This window comes from Lutra lutra, chromosome 6 (genome assembly GCF_902655055.1).
Source record: "Lutra lutra chromosome 6, mLutLut1.2, whole genome shotgun sequence".
Taxonomy (NCBI): Eukaryota; Metazoa; Chordata; class Mammalia; order Carnivora; family Mustelidae; genus Lutra; species Lutra lutra.
In genome coordinates this window covers 95068827-95090973 of record NC_062283.1, presented here as the reverse complement: position 1 = coordinate 95090973, position 22147 = coordinate 95068827, and the positions used below count along the sequence as shown (strand labels likewise).

Genomic DNA, 22147 nt, shown 5'->3' with positions numbered 1-22147 from the left:
TAAGTTTCAGGTCTCCTAGCGTTCCAGGGACAAGTATCTTATTAAAAATGAACTACCCACCTACTAAAAGGCCATAGTGACACTATACTTCTAAATGTGTATTAAAATTTTCTCTGTTCCTTTGTCATAATGATGTTTCAAAAGATAAGATAACCTATTGCTCTTTAGTAAAATGCATCTATAGGCATAGAGTTGAGCTTTGTTTGCAAAGCAGTAGTACCCAAATGTTAATTCAAGTGCTTTGAATATAATCAATAGACCAATCAAGCCCCAGGTATTTTTCAGGCAAGGTACTGGGAAATACAAGTAAAATAGATGACAAACTTGGCTCTCACCAAGTTTGTGATCACAAAAAGAGTTTTTAAAAAAATATTGTCACTCATCACTTTTTCAGAATCCTCAGAAGAAATGGGTTTGGGGAGGACAGGACAAGAAAAAGGTGGAGGAGGAGGGGAAGGGAGAACAGAGGGTGGAGGAAGGGAAAGAGTGAGGCATAGGTGAGGAATAAGAAGAAAGGGAAGGAAGAGAGAAGAGAGGGAGGAGAAAAAGAAGGGGGCAAGGAGAGGAAGAGGAGGACAGGGAAAATCAGCAGCAGCACCAGAGCTCGCACAGAGGAAGTGGAGAGTTTGGGTTCATCATACATGGGGGCTCACCTGGTGGCTCAACAGAGGGAGAACAAGGCAAGGAGGTTTTGAGATCCTGCAAGGCAGTGATGAGCAGTGACCACAGTGGCTACCGAGCGGTAGCCTGCCCTCTACTCCAGACCAGAGAAGGAAATGAAAGAGCGAGAAAACTCTTCTGCAAAGGAAACAGTCAACAAAACCAAGAGGCAACCCACGGAATGGGAGAAGATATTCGCAAATGGCACTATAGACAAAGGACTGATATCCAAGATCTATAAGGAACTCCTCAAACTCAACACACACAGAACAGAAAAGCATGTCAAAAAAATGGGCAGAAGACATGAACAAACACTTCTCCAAAGAAGACATACAAATGGATAACAGACACATGAAAAAATGTTCATCATCATTAGCCATCAGGGAGAATGAACTCAAAACCACATTGAGATACCACCTTACTCCAGTTAGAATGGCCAAAATTAACAACACAGTAAGCAAGTGTTGGAGAGGATGTGGAGAATGGGGAACCCTCTTACACTGTTGGTGGGAATGCAAGTTGGTACAGCCACTTTGGAAAACAGTGTGGAGATTTCTTAAGAAATTAAAAATAGAGCTTCCCTATGACCCTGCAATTGCACTACTGGCTATTTATCCCAAAGATACAGATGTAGTGAAAAGAAGGCCCATCTGTACCCTAATGTTCATAGCAGCAATGGCCACAGTCACCAAACTGTGGAAAGAGCCAAGATGCCCTTCAACAGACGAATGGATAGAGAAGATATTGTTGGGTCCGTGGTCAAAGGAGTGAGACTGCTACAAAGCGAAGGTCAAGCAAAGCTTTATTTCCTGCCAATCATCAAGAATCAAACCGACCGGCCAGGGATGTCTCTTGCAAAGAGGCGACGACCCTCTGCCTTACATACTAGCTTTTAAGGGCAAAGGCCATGTGGTTGGGCCTGGCCACACACAGGTGGCCAATGAGACTGTAACACACAGAGAAAGCTGCACAGTCCTGCTAGGTCACACATAAGTGACCAACTGAATTACAATTTACCCTATAGTAGATATTTGAACTAGCCTATCACCTTGGTCAGAATGGGCGCCCAAAAGGCACCCAAAGGGCAGGGCCCATACTCCTTGGTAGCTAGGAGACAGTATGCGCCCACACTGATTGAATACCTCCACCTGGCCTGACCCACCCTTGTATTTGGGCTTTGTTACCTGGGACTAGTTTCCGGGATTTAAGTACGTCCCCTGGGGGAAGGGGGGGCAGAGACAGTTTAAGTTTTACTGTATAAACATCAAAGTCGTTATTTAACCGGATGGCATTGCTCTGGATAAACAGGCCCTGACGTTATGGTCCATATTTACAATGAATATTATGCCTCCATCAGAAAGGACGAATATCCAACTTTTGTATCAACATGGACGGGACTGGAGGAGATTATGCTGAATGAAATAAGTCAAGCAGAGAGAGTAAATTATCATATGGGTTCATTTACTTGTGGAGCACAAGGAATAACAAAGAGGACATTGGGAGATGTAGAGAAGAAGTTAGTGGGGGGAAATTGGAGGGGGAGATGAAGCATGAGAGACTGTGGACTCTGAGAAACTGAGGGTTTTGGGGAGTGGGGGTTGGGTAAGCCTGGTGGTAGGTATTAAGGAGGGCACGTATTGCATGGAGCACTGGTGTGATGAATCTTGGAACGCTGAAAAAAAAATTAAATTAAAAAAAATTTTAAAGATTTTATTTATTTATTTGACAGCAAGAGATGATCACAAGTAGACAGAGAGGAAGGCAGAGAGAGAGGGGGAAGCAAGCTCCCCGCTGAGCAGAGGGCCCAATGCAGGGCTTGATCCCATGACCCTGAGATCATGACCCGAGCCGAAGGCAGAGGCTTAACCCACTGAGCCACCCAGGCGCCCCTAAATTAAATCTTTTAAAAAATGAAAAAAAAAAGAAAACTCTTCTTTCTTCCAGCATTTGTCCATAAAGACCTTCCCTAGGGAGAAGAACTCTTCTAAATCCCCATCTCCCACCTGGTTCCAAGGATATCCATCCAAATGTTTTCTTTTCAGTCATGATCAGTGTCTAATTAACACAACCCCAGAACATGTTAGCAGGTTATAGCTGATGCCCTGATAAACAGCACATCACCAGAAGACTATCCCTTCACTCCCCGACCTTGCGGAACCCCTAGCCTTCAGCAGCCTCTTCGGAGGAGGCCCAGATCCCACTCTAGGCCCAGGAAAGAGAGAAGTCTTAGCTACCATGAGAAGGAATGCCTTGCACACACTGGGGGGTGAAATATGTCTGTGTTTTTAAAAAAAAAAATTCATTTCAAATAATTGAAAAGCAGAATAATAAATCACAATTGCATCCTGTTTTTAAATAAGTTTTTCTGACACGTTATGCTTATCATCAAAAATTTTGCTATAAACATTTTTTGTGAAGAAGTAAACTGTATCTTACCAGCAATTCTTGTCTGAGACACAGAACAAGGTTCCTGGATGCGTTCCTTCAGTGTGCTAGGCACTTCTCTGCATATCTACAGCATCAGGCCAAACAAAGAGAAGAATACTATATAAATAAAGATGACTGTATTTTTGAAAGAGGAAGTGTTATTCTAAGTGATAGTTCTGCTGCTTTTCTTCCCCCTCAACGCCTGAGCTTCTGTCTCTACCTTCATATTCACTGCAGTCTTCCCAGAGCCCACCCCCTCCACTGACATTACTGTGAAGAGTGCCAGCCAGTCCTTAGCTGTCCTAGTCCTGTGGAACACCAAATGCCCTTCCTCCCTCTCCCTGAGATACTGTGAATATTCTGCAATCCTGACTTTATGCCTTCCTCTCTGACTGATCTTCTAAGCATCCTTTATCAGCTCATTCTCCTCTGCCCATCCATCAAATACTGACAATCTACAGGGTAGGTTTTTTGGTCTTCTTACCCTTGACCCTGGCTTCTCTCCCTGGGTCCTAGTTTCTAATGGTTTCATTTATCATATGGAGTCTTAAGAGTGTGAAGACTCCAAAAAATATATCTCTAGCCCAGCTCATTCTGTCAGGGATATTCAGACATGGCCAAATCTGAATTCATCATCCATTTCCCTGACACCCCCTTCACAAGGTTGTCTAATGACTCTCATTGATCTTTTCAGATCAGTTTTCCTGATCTGGATAGTAGTCTTTGCTCAGAGGAGTTCCTTGATATCCTGATGTCCTAAAGCTATCCATCTTTAGGATCGCTGCCTCCATTCTATTATGCAGCTATAGTGATCTTTCAAAATGTAACTTTCTTCTGCTTAAAACCCATCAGCAGCTGTCCACTGCTCTCAAGGTGGTGAACCATTCTCAAGATGGGGCTCAAATTCCTTGTGATGCACGGGAAGGCCACTAGGATCTGGTCTCTGCAAGCATCTTCCTTCCTTATCCTTCCACCTCACATCAAGCTACTTCTAGGACCCAAATGTACCATGCTCATTCTCAGTCTCCTCTAGACCCTTTCACTGGCTGCTGCTTCTCTCTGCAATGCCCCTTGCCCCATTCTTCATCTGACCCATACTTAATCATTCTTTATAAATTCACATGGATATGATGTCCTCCACAAAATCTTCCAAGATTACCTGCCAAAGCCAGATAGGTTCTCTACCTTTACGTCCCTGTGGATGCCCCTATGTTATAATTGCTTGGTTACTTGTCTCGCCCATGATAAACTCTTCGGGTTAGAAGCAGTGTCATACTCTTTGCTGGATTCCTAGTTCTCAAAATGGTGCCTGGCATAAAGCAAGACTCCAGTCCAAAACTACTGAATGAATAAATGCATGAATGAATGAAATACCCCAGATTAGTATTTCCCAAAGTGCACGTGCATTTATCCAAATTCTCTGCACAATAAGCATTGTCCGATACTGGACACTTAACAATTCACCTTACAATCTATGTGAAATCCTATGATAAAGGGAGTTTTAGCTTTGTCTAACATGGTGTTCCCAAATTAGCCAGGGTGCCCTATTCTACACAATGTCTACTGACATCCTTTAGGTTAAAAAAAGATGTGTGCTCTGATTGAATCAAGAGGAGTCTGGCACATCTGACACAGGGCCAACATGTGTGGATAGGGGTGTAAGGGACAGAGAAGAGAAGATGAAGTCAGGGAGACAACAGGAAGCCAAAACATCAGGGGCCTAAAAAGTCACATTAAGGACTTCAGCCTTTCCTCTTACTGAGATGGGAAACCATTAGCAGGCTTTGCTCAGAGGAGATACTGGATCTGAATTATGTTTTAACAAATACTTTGATGGCATGGACAAAGGGCAAAGGGAAGCAGGGACACCCATAAGGAGTCCATGGCAGTAATCAAGACAGGAGATGAGAGTAGCTTAAAAACAAGTTAGTGGCAATGCGGATAGTGAAAAGCAGTCAAACTTAGGAAATTCTACAAAGTTGAAAAAGCTGAAAAAAATATACAGGGAATACCCAATGTGCCACCTAACATCAGCAATTGTTAGAATTTTGCTGTATTTGCTTTATCATATACCTAACCATACAACCATCCATCAAATCATCCAGCAAATAGATAATGTATTTGAATGAGAAGCCAATGATGATTCCAAGCTTTGGAGTGTTTGTTTGTTTTTTTAAGATTTTTATTTATTTATTTGACAGATCACAGGTAGACAGAAAGGCAGGCAGAGAGAGACAGAGAGAGAAAGAGAGAGAGGAGGAAGCAGGCTCCCTGCTGAGCAGAGAGCCCGATGTGGGGCTTGATCCCAGGACCCTGAGATCATGACCTGAGCCAAAGGCAGAGGCTTTTTACCCACTGAGCCACCCAGGTGCCCTTGGAGTTTTTTTTTTTAATTGAAATATGATTCACCTAAGACTGACTCCAAAGGTTTTGGCCAAACAATAATGAGCAATTTACCAGCCTCCTACTGAGGTAGAAGTACAGTAAAGCACAGGGAGGAGGTGGAAATCAGGAGGTTGATTTGGGTTGTTTGAAATGCCTATTACACAGCCAAGGGGACATGCTGAACAGGCCATGGTACATGCAAGTCTAGAGTATGGAGAGAGGTCAAGGCCAGAGATGTACATGTGTGAGTCATTAGTAACAGTGACTCATCAAGACAGTAATTCTCAGTTTGAGAGTCTAGATCAATAAAGCATCTGCTTCATTACATATAGAATGATGGCTACCATTTCAAGGGGATGAGAAGAGAATAAAATGACTGAGAAGGGATCTATCTGGAGATAGAGACATATCCAATGTCTCAGCCAGACCGCACACTCTAATATGGTATCTGCCAAGGCAAAAGAAATAGAAATCTATGACTTTATCTGCATTAAATCGTTTGAAATGCAAAAAAAGGTAATGGCACAAGGGAGAGGACCTTATTTTAGTCATATTTGTAGCACATGCTATTACATTCCACCTGGAACATGCTAGACATATGAATAAATGAATAAATCATTAAAAATAAATAAATAATTAAAAATCATTAAATGAATAAAATCAATAAAAATAAACCTACATATGTGAGAAGTGATATCTAACATCAGAGCATTATTTTAATGCTCTTAATTTACAATTTTATAATTTTATATGGCATTTTATTGGCTTATTCTAACATATATTATTTAATATAGTATGTAACATATAAATCCCCAGATCAAAATATCCCACATAAAATAAAAAGTATTCTCTGAGGATATAGGTTTCTCTCCATGACAGATGAAAAAAATAATAATTACAAACATTAGTCAGCATTAGTAAAATGTGTCCAAATTTGGGTATAAATGAAACCAAAAGTTACATGATCTCACTCCTTTGAAAACAAAATCAATAACCATGGAAAGTCATCACAGTAATTCTTAATGCATACCTTATTCCATGTCGAATTTATAGTTCTTAAGCTTTCTGAAATTTTTTCTCTTTCATGTAAACTCAGACTTTTATCTGAAAGCATTTCCAATTCAGTTCTATTCAACCATTTGAGTTTTTCTGCTTGTACATCCATCTCCTGGGTCAAGTCCTAAAAGAGTCAGAATAGAGTTGCAGTTAGAAAGTTGTCATACTGGAAAAAGTTCAAGAACTGTATCAGAAATCTCTTTGGGAAATATTCTTATGAATGTGGACTTCTAATGTCTTTAACTTTACTTGGAAAATAAAGTTATAAGAAGCCTGAACTTATGTTAACAAACTGTAACTGATAATGAATATATACTTTCAGTGTGCATTTGTATGAATTTGCCCTCTGGTCCCTCCCCTGACCCCATTCTCTTAACAGGTTCATATTATATCATATTTACACTGACACTTTAACACACTGTTCTTAGATAATGAAAATAATATCCATTCTAATCAAAGGCAAAAAAACCCAAAAAAAAAAAACAAAAAAACAGGAACACTTTAGGCACCCATCTCTACCTTATCTCTGCCTACCCTAATATACTGTCCCACTCTTTGTGACTGTCCCCAAATTGTTTACAAAATGGGATGTTCCAAGAAAACTATGGAAATTTTTAGATAAAACAGGAAGAAGTTTGCTAAGTATTTGTCACATTTTGAAAACAAAACTTAGTAATTGTTTGCCACATATTTTCATCATTATTATACATTTTTATACATTATTATACATTACATATTATACATTATTATATATTGCCTCAATCTTCTTTTTAGTAAAAATATGAGGACATTAATCTTACTGTTCTGCAACCAGTGTTTTAATTCTTAACACAAAAAATACAAAATTTATAGATATAAAAAATATATGGATATTTGGATACATGTACATATACTCATCATTATGTATTTTTATATATTGTATACCTACACAAATATAGACAATTCTTGTTGGTTGTGGATCAACAAAGGAAATTTGATTAGTAAAAGCATGATGCTAAGCCTGAAGTAAGGTGAGGTGAGTTACTCTTGAGTCATTTAGAGTTTTCTTGTAAAACTCTATTTTAAACCTAGTAATCAGTAATTATCTTCTAAATCTAAAAGCAAAGAATTATACTTCACAGTACTACTATATTCTAAAATGACAAAGTCTATTTAAAATATTCTAAGAATCTTCGGTCTAATACTTGAAACTACATAATTTACCACTTTTCTGTGAGTGAAACCTTACCTCTGCAAGAATGAAATATATAGCTGATCTTGAAAAAAAAAAAAATTCCTCTTGAAAGTTTACCACATTTACCACAAAATTTCTTACCCTGTTCTTCAGTCATGCAATATCTTATTTTTAGTGTAAATGTTCATGCACCAAAAAGCACTGACAAATACAGAAACAAATAAACCACTTACTGTTAATTCTTGCAGGTTTTCTTCCAGCTCAGTGGTTGATCTCTTTTGCAAAACATTCTCGGCCTTTGTTAACCAACAGATAATGTCATCTAGTCTTTTCCTATATTCCATCACCTGCTTACTTTCTCCTTTTAGCCTAAAAGAATATATTATTGAAAAACATTGACAAAAATTATCCAGTTAGGCAGCTATATATATATATATATATATATCCAGTTATATATTTGCTTTGAATATCACAACTAAATACACCACACAGTAAAAAAATCCTAATTATTTTAATATATATTTTTAAATGAGTGTTAATACTAACATATACTTTCTGCAATACCAAAGATTTTTTTGATAATATGAGAATAAAAATTCTACCTTCATTAAATTCAAAAACATTGAAACTATATACATTATCTTTTCTCATGATGAAAAATTCTACCGAAATTTAAAATAAAAGATTTTTTTTAAAGCTAGAGACCATTGTACAACATAATGGAAGTTAAAAAAAAAAAAAGAAAGAAAAATGTCCTTATCTCAAAAAATAAGGAAAAACACATAATTCTCTTTGAGTAGTGGATGGAGATAAAAAGTCATCATTATATGACATATTATTCACATTAGGTGGCAACTATTACTCTACTTTATTCATAGGAAAGAAAGAATAAGAACAGGGCAAGATACTGAGAATGGAAAATTTTTACAAGTATTAGGAAAGACTAAGAAAAAATGAAAATTTGGTTAGCTCGTTAAAATAAATATATTTGAATATAGCACCAAGTTATAAAAAAAGATCTAGAAAAAACAAAGCAAAAATTTTAAAGGATATAAGGAAACAAATAGTCATATGAATATAAAAAAGGAACTGCCTTAATTAGATCTTTTAAATGTTATAAGAATAACATTTATAAGTATATAAACCATCTGTCAGAAGATGAGAATATGACTGGAACTCATATGATGAACAAGATTATGTATTTTTCAGAGAGGGTTTGAAAGCTATTTACAGTTTGGTGGTGGTATCGTTATTTTTATACTTGTGGCCATTAGCTGCTAGTTTAAAAACTGAATGCAATTTTTTAATGAATTGCATCGTGCCATCCTGAAAAAAAAATTATATTTTTATGGCTATGACTTTTTAATCACAAGAAACTCTAACATATGATGCAATATATAAATATAATCAAATCCTAAAGAAATATTTGTGTATTTAACAGAGAGTAATACTTAGAGAGTATTCTAATGTTAAAAATGAATGAAAATCACTACAAAATCACAAGTTCACATTTTTAAGCATCCATCAAGAGAGAACACTGCTTCAAGATTAAAATCCAGCAAGCAAGCAAGCAACGGTACTGTTAAAGACTGACAATACCAAAACAGGTAATTTACCCTCTATATCGAAGACTCATAAACTTAAGTAACAACTTTGTAAGCACCCCAATAGTAATAGTACTATAAACCTTGTATTTAAAAAAAAGTTGTAATTTGTATTTCCAGTGTTGCATAATCATGACTAACAATATTTTGAAAATATATCTATGAAGGAAACTAACATCAAAGTGTTTTCAAGAAGACATATTTGAGTCACACAAAATCTTCATCTGTAAACTAGCTAAATATAATCCACATTTTAAATGTTATCACTAAGAGTGAAAACAAGTTATAAATTTATGTTCAAACAGGAGATAACAATTTCTCATTAAGGAATAACAGCATGAGTTGATGAACTGTGCAAAAATTTAACTACAGGCACTCAATATAAAAACAAATTAAACTGTGTGCTATTCCTCAATGACTCTGATAACAGTACACATACACGCTCTTAAAATTGCAAGGTGGCCCCAATTTAAGATAAGTTACTACCTGAAATGAAGTTAAACATAAATTTATGAAAATAAATATTGCTTTAGTTAAAATATAAGATGTTGGAGAAGCAATTCATTATTCTTATCTCATCCCCAAGATGAGTAAAATATGTATTAGCTTCACCTTGTTAGTCCCGGGAGCAATAACTACCACATTCCACAGAGATCCATTTGAAAATCTTTAGAAGAATTTTTGCTATTATTGTTAAAACCATGCCAGCAGGTACATCTTTTTCCTTAAGAAGACCTGGGAGCTAGATGATTCTCAAGCTAGAAGGACTCTCCATGCAAACTCATTAGCATGGCACATAAAACCCGATGGGACCTCAGCTTCCAATCCCATCCCTGGTCCCCTGAACCGCCCTCGTGCCATGTAACTTTGCAGATCTCTCACATGGCCATGCTACTTCATACCTCCCACCTTTGCCTGTTCTCCTCTTTTCCCCAGAAGGCCCTCCCTAGGATGACTTTATGGGAAATTTTACAAGTGCTTCAAAACTCAGTTTTAGGATTCCTCCCGTGGGATGCTTAAGTTCCACATCCCATCACCCCTGCCTCTGTGACGACACTGTATCTTCCTAATGATGTTCTCTTTAATCACACCATATCCTTTGTCCCTTTAAACATTTTCTTCATCTGTCTCCGAGTTCCTAAGTCACATTTAAACCCTCCAAGGCTAAACACAAAGCTCAATTAATATTGATAAAATCAATTGGCAAAATTCAGCAATAACATGCTTAGAGAATAAGTTTTAGTTTAACCCGCTATTGTAAGAACTAGATATTTTGAGTGTTTACTATGAATAGTCTGGGAATACCCTTTTTACCAACATTGTCTCATTTAGTCCTCATAACACCTCTGAGAGGGTATCACCATTCTTATTTACAGAGGAGGAAACTTGGCTAGAGAGCTCTGTGGTCTTGCTGAATCTGTTCAAGCACAGTATTTGAGAGCCTAAGTTTGTGCCATCACTAACTTTCTGTGAGACTTGGACAAGCTACTTAAGATCTCCGCTCTGAGCCTCAGTTTCAAAAGCTATACAATGGGTGTAAGCCACCCGGAGCAGCTGAGAGGATAAAATGAAACAATGTGTGCCAGGTGCCAAACGCGGTCTCTGCCACACAGCAACCTCTCAACCCAAACGCACAAACCATTATTTGCCTCTTACCAAAGCACAAAGAACAACAGATGATGTGATTTTATAAAAAGCTGCCATAGGCCAAATATTCATAGTTCCATTTATGTAGAACATTTAAATTGTAAAAACTGGACTTGATAAAATATTAATTTGGTCTTTAACAAAACAGTAGCTTATCCCTAAATCCATACAGCATCTACAGAGTTAAAATTAGCGGGGGCGGGGGACTAGAGCCTTTTCAACCCAAAACTGCCATTAACCTCAAAAGAAGATTATTCATGGGGCGCCTGGGTGGCTCAGAGGGTTGAGCCTCTGACTTCAGCTCAGGTCATGATCACAGGGTCCTGGGGTCAAGCCCCACATCGGGTTCTCTGCTAGGCGGGGAGCCTGCTTCCCCCCCACCTCTCTGCCTGCCTCTCTGCCTACTTGTGATCTCTCTCTGTCAAATAAATAAATAAAATCTTAACCCACTGAGCTACCCAGGCGCCCCAAATAAATAAAATCTTTAAAAAAAAAGAACTACCACGTAAGAGGGATTTCAGAAAAACACCCCAAGACCCAGTTAGGAAATGAATGAGTGAAAAGTCTGACCCTGAACCTAGATCTTCAGACTCCCAAGTCCAGACTGCTCCCCATTGACTTCAAGTGCCCCCCCAGAGTCACCATATCATAATAAAACATCAGAAATGAGAGGAATAAAGCTATCTTTCACACTGTAGGACATCTGAATAGAAAAGTGACACTTTACAGGTAGCCTAAAAATATAGTAAGAGACAACATTTTAAAAAACAGAACATCACACTGGTGGTCTTAACTGTCAGTACAACTCCTATCGTGATACCAGACAATGGAAGAGTTCTGAACTCATCTGATTGCATCTTAAAAGCCTCTGCCAGAAGCTCTTTACCCTCGTGCCCTCAAGTTACACAGCTAAATCACCTTGGCCGCCGGTCCTTCACTTCTGCAAAGATCGCACTCCAGCGCTGGTTTAAACCTGCCAGCTTGTCTCCCAAGAAGCTTCCATCCGTGGGGGAGAGTTTCTGTAAAATCTCATCCCCGGTTCTGTTTAGGGCTGCAAAACTGGGCTGGTGGCTGCTGATGCCCTCTTCGAGTTCCTGTAACAGAGTACAACTCAAGATGAACTCCACTACTAAATGGAACTATGCAACAGATGCACAAAGGTCCTGTGGCACCAGATTAAGTGTTAGAGAAACAAAGTCTGGAAGAACATTTTTTGTTCATGAAAAGGGCATTTTAGAACACTTTACCTACACCTCAGTGAACACACTAAATGAAACCTATTTCGAACTCTAACCCCTTCTCATGAATACCATCAGGCAAAATACAATGGAAGAGGAGAGCCTAATAACTCAAATAAGAGTTGTTCACGTTGAAACCTAAGCATCAATTATGTTTGAGTAAAGTGGATTGTTTCTCTTCTTCCAAATATGTGCTTGAAAGCATTTCTAAATACATGTATATGTATACACCCCCCACATACCCTATGTCCCACCATATGTAAGTAAACCTCAATGTGTATTTGACTGAGACACTGTTTCATGACTCTGTAAATTTTTAAGCAACAAACTAAAAAGGGACATTTTAAAGTCAAATTTAAGCACTTATCTATAACTCTAAAAATAAAATTCATAAAAATTAACATGCTCATGAAAAAAAAAAGAATTTTCTAACTCCTTGTGAACTTTCTACATAAAGTATATTTTAAAGACTTAATAAAAAATATTTTTAACAATGGTAAACTGACATTTTGCTTGCTTTTGTTCATTTTTTTTAGAGTTTTAATTTATTTATTTGATAGATAGAGATCACAAGTAGGCAGAGAGGCAGGCAGAGAGAGAGGGGGAATAAGGCTCCCTGCTGAGCAGCTAGCCCGATGTGGGGCTCGATCCCAGGACCCTGGGATCATGACCTGAGCCGAAGGCAGAGGCTTTAACCCACTGAGCCACCCAGGCGCCACTTGATCATTATTTTTAATCACCCAATATCAACAGAACTGATTTAGTTATTGTGTTATATTTCCCAAAACTGAATTAGACTCACCTGACACAGCTGAAGAATAATTTACTTATAGAAGAATTATCAATTATACAAAGAAAAGTAAGATGCCTAGTGTTTAAGTACAGAAAACAGACGAGGTCTGCAAATATCCTTCTGTCCTTGAAAAAATCTTGCATACAAAATTTAACAAATGTTATTCCAAACATAAAATCTTAAAAATTAACATTTTTTCTACATTAACCACTGAAGAGCATGTTTAATGTAAATTTCTAAAGTCCTGAATAAAGACTCTAAATACTAGTGTTTCTTCAACTTCTGAACTTGAAAAGTAGAACTGGAACAAAAATTACAGGTTATCCATGTATTCCTGAAAAGGTAACATATTTACCCCTTACTTTCAAAATTTGTCTGCAATGATGCACACTAAAGAAATATGGCACCTCTTGAGAGACCCCTATCCTCTTTTGAAAACACTCACCTGCTGGTGCATACTGGCTTTCTCCAAGTCCAGGCCACCATCGGGAGCAAAGGTTTCAGCCAATAACTCTTCAGCCTCTGTTATCCACTGTGTGAGGTCATTAAGGTCACAATGGAACTGTCTCCATTCTTCCATAGCCCTATCAAAATGACTAGAGGACAAGAAACAAAATAGGTTTCCAAAATTTCCAGGACCATCTAGAAGCAATTTTTCTGAAAAGGAAATTCAAATCTCATTTAAATGAAAAGCCCCAAAACAAATGCATTCACAGCTCACTGCTCTGTAAGACCAGTTTTCAAAGATTAAAGTTCATGATTCCTCTTAGAGAAACAGGCACCATAGCAAGAGCAATCCCGCCCCTCTCTGTCTTAACATGCATGCACACATATGCAAACACACTGGGCAGGTTTTTACCTGAAAAGACAGCCTGCCCCAGCTTGGAAAATCAAGACTGATTAGCTGCAGCCATGTTAACCTACCCAACTTTAAACACTTAACATGGTAAATATATAAAATATGATTAATTACCCTATTTCCTTGGGGGGTGAGGTATTTTACTTCCAGAATACTTCATTCCCAGCTAGAAAAAAAACCAAAAGGCCAAAATACTTCAAAATCCCCTTCACTCCATTATCTCTGTATTATGGACTTCACTGCACCCCCTAAAATTCATATGTTGAAGCCCTAGTCCCCGTGACTATATTTGGGGAAAGGGGATCTTTAAAGAGCTAATTAAGGTTAAACGAGGTCATAAGAGTAGGGTCCTAATCCCATAAGACTGGTGTCATAATAGGAAGAGAAATAGGTATCAGGGATTGACATCTCTTTCTCTCTGCAATAGCATAGAAGAAAGGCCACTGTGTGTAAGGACACAGGGAGAAGGTGACCATCTGCAAGCCAGGAAGAGAGGCCTCATTAGAAAGTAACCCTGCCTGGGGCACCTGAGTGGCTCACTAAGTTAAGCGTCTGCATTCAGCTCATGTCATGATCTCAGGATCTTGGAATCAAGCCCCACTTCGGGTTCCCTGCTCAGCGTGGAGTCTGCTTCTCCCTCTGCCTCCTCCCCACTGCTCATGCTCTGTCTCTCTTTCAAGTAAATAAATAAAAATTTTAAAAACAAACAAACAAACCCTTGACCATGGACTTCCAGCCTCCAGAACTAAGAGAAATTCGTTTGTTGTTTAAGCCACAACATCCGTGGTATCTTATGTTGGCAGCCCTAGCTGGCTAACATGCTCTGTGTGGTGGCCAATCTGGAGTGTTCCCTCTATCTGGACACAGCACAGCATGGAAGCATTAGCCAATGAGACAAAGGGCTCTCAAGACTTTTATTTAAACCTAACTCCTTTAGAAATGAGATAATGTCAAACTCCACTGCTTGCCACACTTGGAACACATTAACTAAGTATACAATGAAAAATCTTTTTTGGATTTGGATCCTAACAAACTTCATTGTGCTTTTTTTTTTTTTTTTTTTAGAGTAGCGGTGTTAGAAGAGTGTTAGATGATATCCCTGAGATTTTGACAATTTTAATAAAATTTTTATTTTGCATGATAAAAAGATAACATTCGTTTCAAAAAATAATAAAATAGTGCCTGGCATCACTAACTCCTAAAAATGTTTCTATTTCCTTCTTCCATGAAAATCATTTTGAAAATTCAGTTAATATTTGTTGCATACCCACAAGGAAGTAACATTCTCTTGGGCACAACAAAAATAAGAGCACTTCCAACAAAACACTAAGAGAAGATACAGAGGCATCTTCATTACCTTTCATAACATGAATTTTATGAAATAATGAAATTACCTTTCATTAAAATTATGCAATCACTAAATCACTAAAGAAACAAATTCTAGGGGCAACTGGGTGGCTCAGTGGGTTAAAGCCTTCTCTGTCAAATAAATAAATAAATAAAATCTTTGGGGAAAAAAAAAAAGAAACAAATTCTAATTTTTCAGATGTTGCAATAGAAAATGTTGCTAAAAAGTCTGCCTAAAAGGTCTGAAGACCTAGAGAATATAAACATTATATTTAGTAAAGATGAGTATCATTGTAACATAGGATAAATTTCAAATAAATCTAAGCAGCATAGCTATGGATTAAATAGGAAAGATTTTTTTTTAAAAGATTTTATTTAGTTATTTGGCAGACAGAGATCACAAGTAGGCAGAGAGGCAGGCAGAGAGAGAGAGGAAGGGAAGCAGGCTCTCCGCTGAGCAGAGAGCCCGACGCGGGGCTCGATCCCAGGACCCCGAGACCATGACCTGAGCCGAAGGCAGAGGCTTAACCCACTGAGCCACCCAGGCGCCCCAGGAAAGATTTTTTTTTAAAGGAGGGAGGAGATGCATGTTCAGGTAGGACTCACAAAGCCATCACCCCCCCTCTAACCCTGCCAGCTCACATGTGAGGCAGTACAGTATTGCAAAGGACTGTGGTCTTCCAGAGAATCAGACTCGAAGTCCCAGCCTTACTGCATTCTAGCTTTAGATTTGTACTATAAACATATGAGTTTGCTATCTCTACTATTCCACTGGCCTTACCATCTTGCCCACAAACTCATCTCACCATCGATGTACCCTGTTTCTGGCAATGGTACCACCACCTACTTAGGTCCTCAAGCCAAAGACTTGGGGCTCATTTTTTATTCCTCCTCCTTCCTTACTCCAACATCCCATGAATCAAATTTTACTGACTCAACTCTTTAATTCTCAGATTTTCCTTTAGTCTCCACTTCCACAGCCACTATCCTAACCAAATTATTATCATGCAACCAGCACAAACGGGTCCTCCCAGCTCTTAGTCTCGTCCTCTACCAATGTATTCTACAATCAGCAAACTGTCATTCCCTTGTTAAAATACTGTAATGGCTCCCTATACTTATGCATGGATTTTTCTTATAAATACTGCAAATATACTTCCTCTCCTTTATTATTTTCTTAGTAAAATTTTGTTTTCTTTAGCTTATTTTATTGTATGAATACCATCTATTATACATAGAACACATGAAATATATGTTAATAAATTATATTATCATTAACGCTCTAGTCAGCAGTAAGCATTAATAGTTAAATTTTGGGGGAGCCAAAAGTTATACATGGACTTTTAACTACATTGCGGGGGAGGGGGCTAGTGATCCTATCCCCATGATGTTTGAGGGTCAGCTCTACTTAACTTGATACACAAGGTCCTTCTAATATAGCCTCTTCAGACATTTCTGGTTTCATCTTTCTGCTATGAGTTCTAACTCTGCTCGACTATTTCCATTTCATCAACTGCACTATACTCTCTCTCTCTTATCTATGACTTTATGCATTCCCTCTATTCCTTCACCTGGGTAACCTCCAAGAAGATTCCCAAATCCTTCAAGGTGCCTAGCATGGTCTTCTGTATTGTCTCCATCAAAGCACTGTGCACTATATAGTAAATGCCTATATTTTTCTACTATACATACTTTGACTCTGAGAGACAGACTACTATATCTACTTAGTACACCTGCCTTATAATCCTTTATAACTACTTACACATAACGGTACGTGCCTTGAATTAGTCAGCATTCAATAAATACTGGTCAAACAGATGGTGCATGGACAGATGGATAGACAAGTATACAGAGGTAGGTGGATGGGCAAAGTCTAAAATTGAATTTTGAACATTTTTAAAAAATGAGAAAAGGATAACTGATGAAATTAAGAAGGAAAACTATTCTTTGTAGAAGATGGAATTCTGAGTAAGAATCAGAAACTGGTAAGGTAAAGAAAACAAAGAAAATTTTAATCAAGATTTTGTGAAATTAAAGAAAAATTTTTTTGAGCAATATATACGAAGTATAAGAAATTAGGCCACTGGGAAAACAAAGTTAAAAAGCTTCCAAGTTCAAGATGCAAGGTCTGAACTTTGTCCACATAGCAGTGAAAGCCACCAAAGGAAGTACAGAAGATCAATACCTGAGAAGACATTCTTAGGAGAGAAGATACATAAGGATCCAAGATGAGAAGGAAGAAATAACTGGCTCAAAGAAAGGGAAGAAATTTGTCCAGGAAAAGGGGGCTCCATTATTTATCTAAGATGGTTGTAAAATTACTTATTTGGAAAAATATGAAAACTAACACCATGCACCAGTGTAAACTAGGCATAAGGGAATTTTCAAAGAAAGTTGATCTGCTATATTTTCATGGTATTTATCATACTTTTACTATTGGCCAACAAAGTTTGAAAAGTTGTTTTTTTTTCCCCATAGATTATTCTTCTCTTTTTTTGTTTCAAGTTTTTATTTAAATTTCAGTTAGTCAACATGTAATTAGTCATTGAGAGAAAGACAAATACCCTATGACTTCACTTTTATATGTGGAATTTAAGAAACAAAAGAGATGAACATAGGGGAAAGGGAAAAAAGAGAGAGAGAGAGAGAGAGCGGCAAACCATAAAATAGACTCTTAACTATAGAGAACAGAGGGGAGGTGTGGGAATGGGCTGAATGGGTGATGGGCATTACTATGCTTGCTATGATGAGCACTGGGTATTGTATGTAAGTGATGAATCACTAAATTCTACTCCTGAAAAAAAGTTTTAAAAGTTTTATAGGCCAAATGGCACAAGGACCTGGTACAGACAAATGGACTTGGTGGTCACCCTCATGTGATTATAAGTGATAACTGAAACCATAAAAGTGCAGGACGCTTGCCACTGCCTTGATATTTTATGGAAGAAAAAAAAAAGAATACAAAAAGTTCTCACTACTTGTGAAAGGTGGATAAACATGGATGGAGAAAAATAAAGATTATAATAGGTTACCAAAGTTGGGAAAGAAAAACAAAAATTAAGAACATAATGCAAACAAATGCTGGGATAAAACAAACAAGACAACACTCTAGCAAATGCAATCAAGTTAACGAAGGAAACAAAATTATGAAAGCTATGACAAATAAGATTTCTAAAATAAGAAAATACAGTTAAATATAGTTTGGTGCTTAAATTTTTGAAAATCCCCATGTTACCTTTTTAAAATTTTTTTTTTAAAGATTTTATTTATTTATTTGACAGAGAGAGATCACAAGTAGACAGAGAGGCAGGCAGAGAGAGAGAGGGAAGCAGGCTCCCTGCTGAGCAGAGAGCCCGATGCGGGACTCGATCCCAGGACCCTGGGATCATGACCCGAGCCGAAGGCAGCGGCTTAACCCACTGAGCCACCCAGGCGCCCCCCATGTTACCTTTTTAAAAGGTAAAATTTTTATAATCAAGAAAACAGCAGAACTTCTGCCATCAGCACTACTAATCAATAATGTTCTTAAAGTTCTACCACATTAGCCAATGCAAATATACAAATTGGAAGATTTTTAAAAAGAGAAAATTCATCATTACATACAGTTGATGTCAATATACTACAAAGGTCAGAAAAATCAATTTTATACCACACACATGCATCACATAGACTACAGAAGAAAACTACCACATGCCAACTCTACAATAACAAACAAGAAAAGCACAAAACTACCAGAGGGGCAGGGATCTGCAGGAAATTTCCCCAGGGACAAAGTGCTGCCAGATGCCATTTTTCTCACCTTTACCCAGCATAGATAGCCAAATGCTTCTGGGAGCAATTAGGATACTCTTCATCCATTTACCTGGCTAGCTAGCACCACTTGCTCCATCCTGGCATTCCTCTGCAGACCCACCCCACCCAACCATCTCACAAATAAGGGCAGGCATCCCTCCAAAGTGACTTCTGACTCGGGGGTAGAGGGGATAACCCCATATACCAAAGTGCCCATACTTAGTGCCCAGGGCTGCTGGGCCTCTCAGCTGGCTGTACAGAGAGAAAGTCCTGCCCTTTCTTGCACCTGCAGCTGCAGCCATTGCAGGAGCTAACTGCAGAGAGCCATATTAATTGCTGGCCCCATCTACCAACAAACCCAAGGTGATAGAGCCAGGTCTCTTAATAGCCACAGGAGCAAACCCTGCCCAGTGGGCCCACAACAGGCAAAGCAGATCATTGTAGCTAGCTGGGCTAAGGGCCAGCCTGACCCACCAGTGTGCCATAGTAATCATGACTCAGCCACAATAGGAGGGCATATGCAGTAGTGCAGGATTGCCTTATAGGAAACCACACAAATCCACTACTTTCAAGACCAAGAGATATAAGTGACCTACCTAATATACGAAACAAACACAGAGAGACAGACAAAATGAGGAAACAGAGGTATATGTCCTAAATGAAAGAACAAGACAGAATCATGGGCGGGGCAGGGGGGAAGGGCAAATAAAACAGATAAGCAATAGTCCTGATAAAGAGAGCAAAGTAATAGTCATAAAGATACTCACCAGACTTGAGAGAAGAATATTTGAACTCAGTGAGAACTTCAACAAAAAGACAGAAAATATAAAAAATAACCAGCCAGGGTTAATGAATATAATAACTAAAATGAAAAATATACTGGAAGGAATCAACAAATTAGAGGATACAGAAGAATGGCTCAGGAATCTGGAAGCCAGGGTAATGGAAAGCAACCACGCTGAACAACAAGAAAAATAATGACAAAAATGAGAATAGATTAGAGGGACTCTAAAACATTCTCCACTGTAATAATATTCACATTATAGGGATCCCAAAATGAGAAGATAAAGAGAAGGGAGTAGAAAATTATTTGAAGAAATAATAGCTGAAAACATTCCTAATATTGGGAAGGAAACAGACACCAAGGTCTGGGAAGCACAGAGTCCCAAAAGGAAGTCCAGACCAAGACAAAGAATAATTAAAATGGCAAAAACTAAAGATAAAGAGGGAATCTTAAAAGCAACAAGAAAAAACAAGCCATTATGCTAAAGGGAAATCCCACAAGGATATCAGCTGATTTTTCCACAGAAACTCTGCAGGTCAGAAGACAGCATGGTATATTCTAAGTGCTGAAAGGAAGAAACCTACAATCAATACTCTACCTGGCAAAGTCATTCAGAATTGAAGGAGAGACAGAGTTTCCCAGACAAACAAAAGTTAAAGGAGTTCATCACCATTCGTCAAGTGCAAAGAAAAGGCCACAACCAGAAAAGTAAGAAAACCATGAAAAAAAAATTTTCCCCATTGGTAAAAGCAAACATATAGTCAAGACTTAAGTGTGAGACCTGAAATTTTTCACTGGTAAAAGCAAATACATAGTCAAGACTTAAATGTGAGACCTGAAACCATAAAACTACCCAAAGAAACACAGGCAGTAATCTCTTGGACACTAGCCATAAATATCCATATTTATGGGGGCGCCTGGGTGGCTCAGTGGGTTAAAGCCTCTGCTTTCAGCTCGGGTCATGATCCCAGGGTCCTGGGATCGAGCCCCATATCGGGCTCTCTGCTCAGCGGGGAGCCTGCTTTCTCCTCTCTCTCTCTCTCTCTCTGACTGCCTCTCTGCCTACTTGTAATCTCTGTCTGTCAAATAAATAAATAAAATCTTTTAAAAAAAAATCCATATTTATGGATATGTCTCCTCAGGTAAGGCAGGAAAAAAAAAACCTAAAATAGACTACTGGAACCACACCAAAATAAAAAGCTTTTGCACAGTGAAAAAATCATCAACAAAACAAAAAAGCAACCTACTGAATGGGAGAAAACATTTGCAAATGATTTATCCATCAGGGATTATTACCCAAGATATACAAAGAATTTATACAACGCAATCCAAAAAAACAAATAATCCCATTAAAAGGAGAGAACCTGAATAGTCATTCTTACAAAGAAGACATCCAGATGGCCAAAAGACACATGAAAAGTTGTTCAACATCACTAATCATGAGGGAAATGCATATCAAAACCACATGAGATATCATCTCATACCAGTCAGAATGTCTAGTATCAAAAGACAAGAAATAACAAGCATTGGAAAGAATGTGAAGAGAAGCAGCGCCTGGGTGGCTCAGTGGGTTAAAGCCTCTGCCTTCAGCTCAGGTCATGATCCCAGGGTCCTGGGATCAGAGCCCCGTGCCGTGCTCTCCGCTCAGCGGGGAGCCTGCTCCCTCCTCTCTCTCTCTCTGCCTGCCTCTCTGCCTGTGATCTCTGTCTGTCAAATAAATAAATAAAATCTTAAAAAAAAAAGAATGTGAAGAGAAGTGAACCCTCGTGCCCTGTTGGTGGGAATGTAAATTGGGGCAGTTACTATGGAAAACAGTATGGAGACTCCACCAAACTTAGAGAACGAAATAATATATGATCCAGGAATTCCACTGCTGGATATTTACCCAAATGAAATGAAAACACAAATTTAAAAACATATATGAGGGGGGAGGAGTCAAGATGGCGGAGAAGTAGCAGGCTGAGACTACTTCAGGTAGCGGGAGATCAGCTAGATAGCTTATCTAAAAACTACAAACACCTACAAATCCAACGGGAGATCGAAGAGAAGAAGAACAGCAACTCTAGAAACAGAAAATCAACCACTTTCTGCAAGGTAGGACTGGCGGAGAAGTGAATCCAAAGCGATGGGAAGATAGACCGCGGGGGAGGGGCTGGTTCCCGGGGAGCAGCGGAGCAACGGAGCAGAAAATCGGGAATTTTAAAAGTCTGTTCCGCTGAGGGACATCGCTCCAGAGGCTTAACCGGGGTGAAGCCCACACGGGGTCAGCGTGGCCTCAGGTCCCGCAGGGTCACAGAAGGATCGGGGGTGTCTGAGTGTCGCAGAGCTCACAGGTATTAGAACGGGGAAGCCGGCTACAGAGATAGAGCCGAGGAGTGACT

At 38.6% G+C, this 22147-nt stretch overlaps 1 protein-coding gene across 5 annotated transcripts in view; it reads right to left on the bottom strand.

Moving 5' to 3' along the window:
- Positions 1-22147, bottom strand: part of UTRN (utrophin) — a 513165-nt gene that overhangs the window by 263646 nt on the left and 227372 nt on the right. For all 5 annotated transcript variants that reach the window (XM_047733710.1, XM_047733711.1, XM_047733712.1 and 2 more), the window contains 5 exons: positions 13430-13580; positions 11872-12047; positions 7936-8071; positions 6503-6652; positions 3097-3172 (listed from right to left, as the gene is read on the bottom strand). In XM_047733710.1, coding sequence (XP_047589666.1) covers positions 3097-3172; positions 6503-6652; positions 7936-8071; positions 11872-12047; positions 13430-13580 — 689 coding nt within the window. The remainder of the gene's footprint in view (positions 1-3096; positions 3173-6502; positions 6653-7935; positions 8072-11871; positions 12048-13429; positions 13581-22147) is intronic.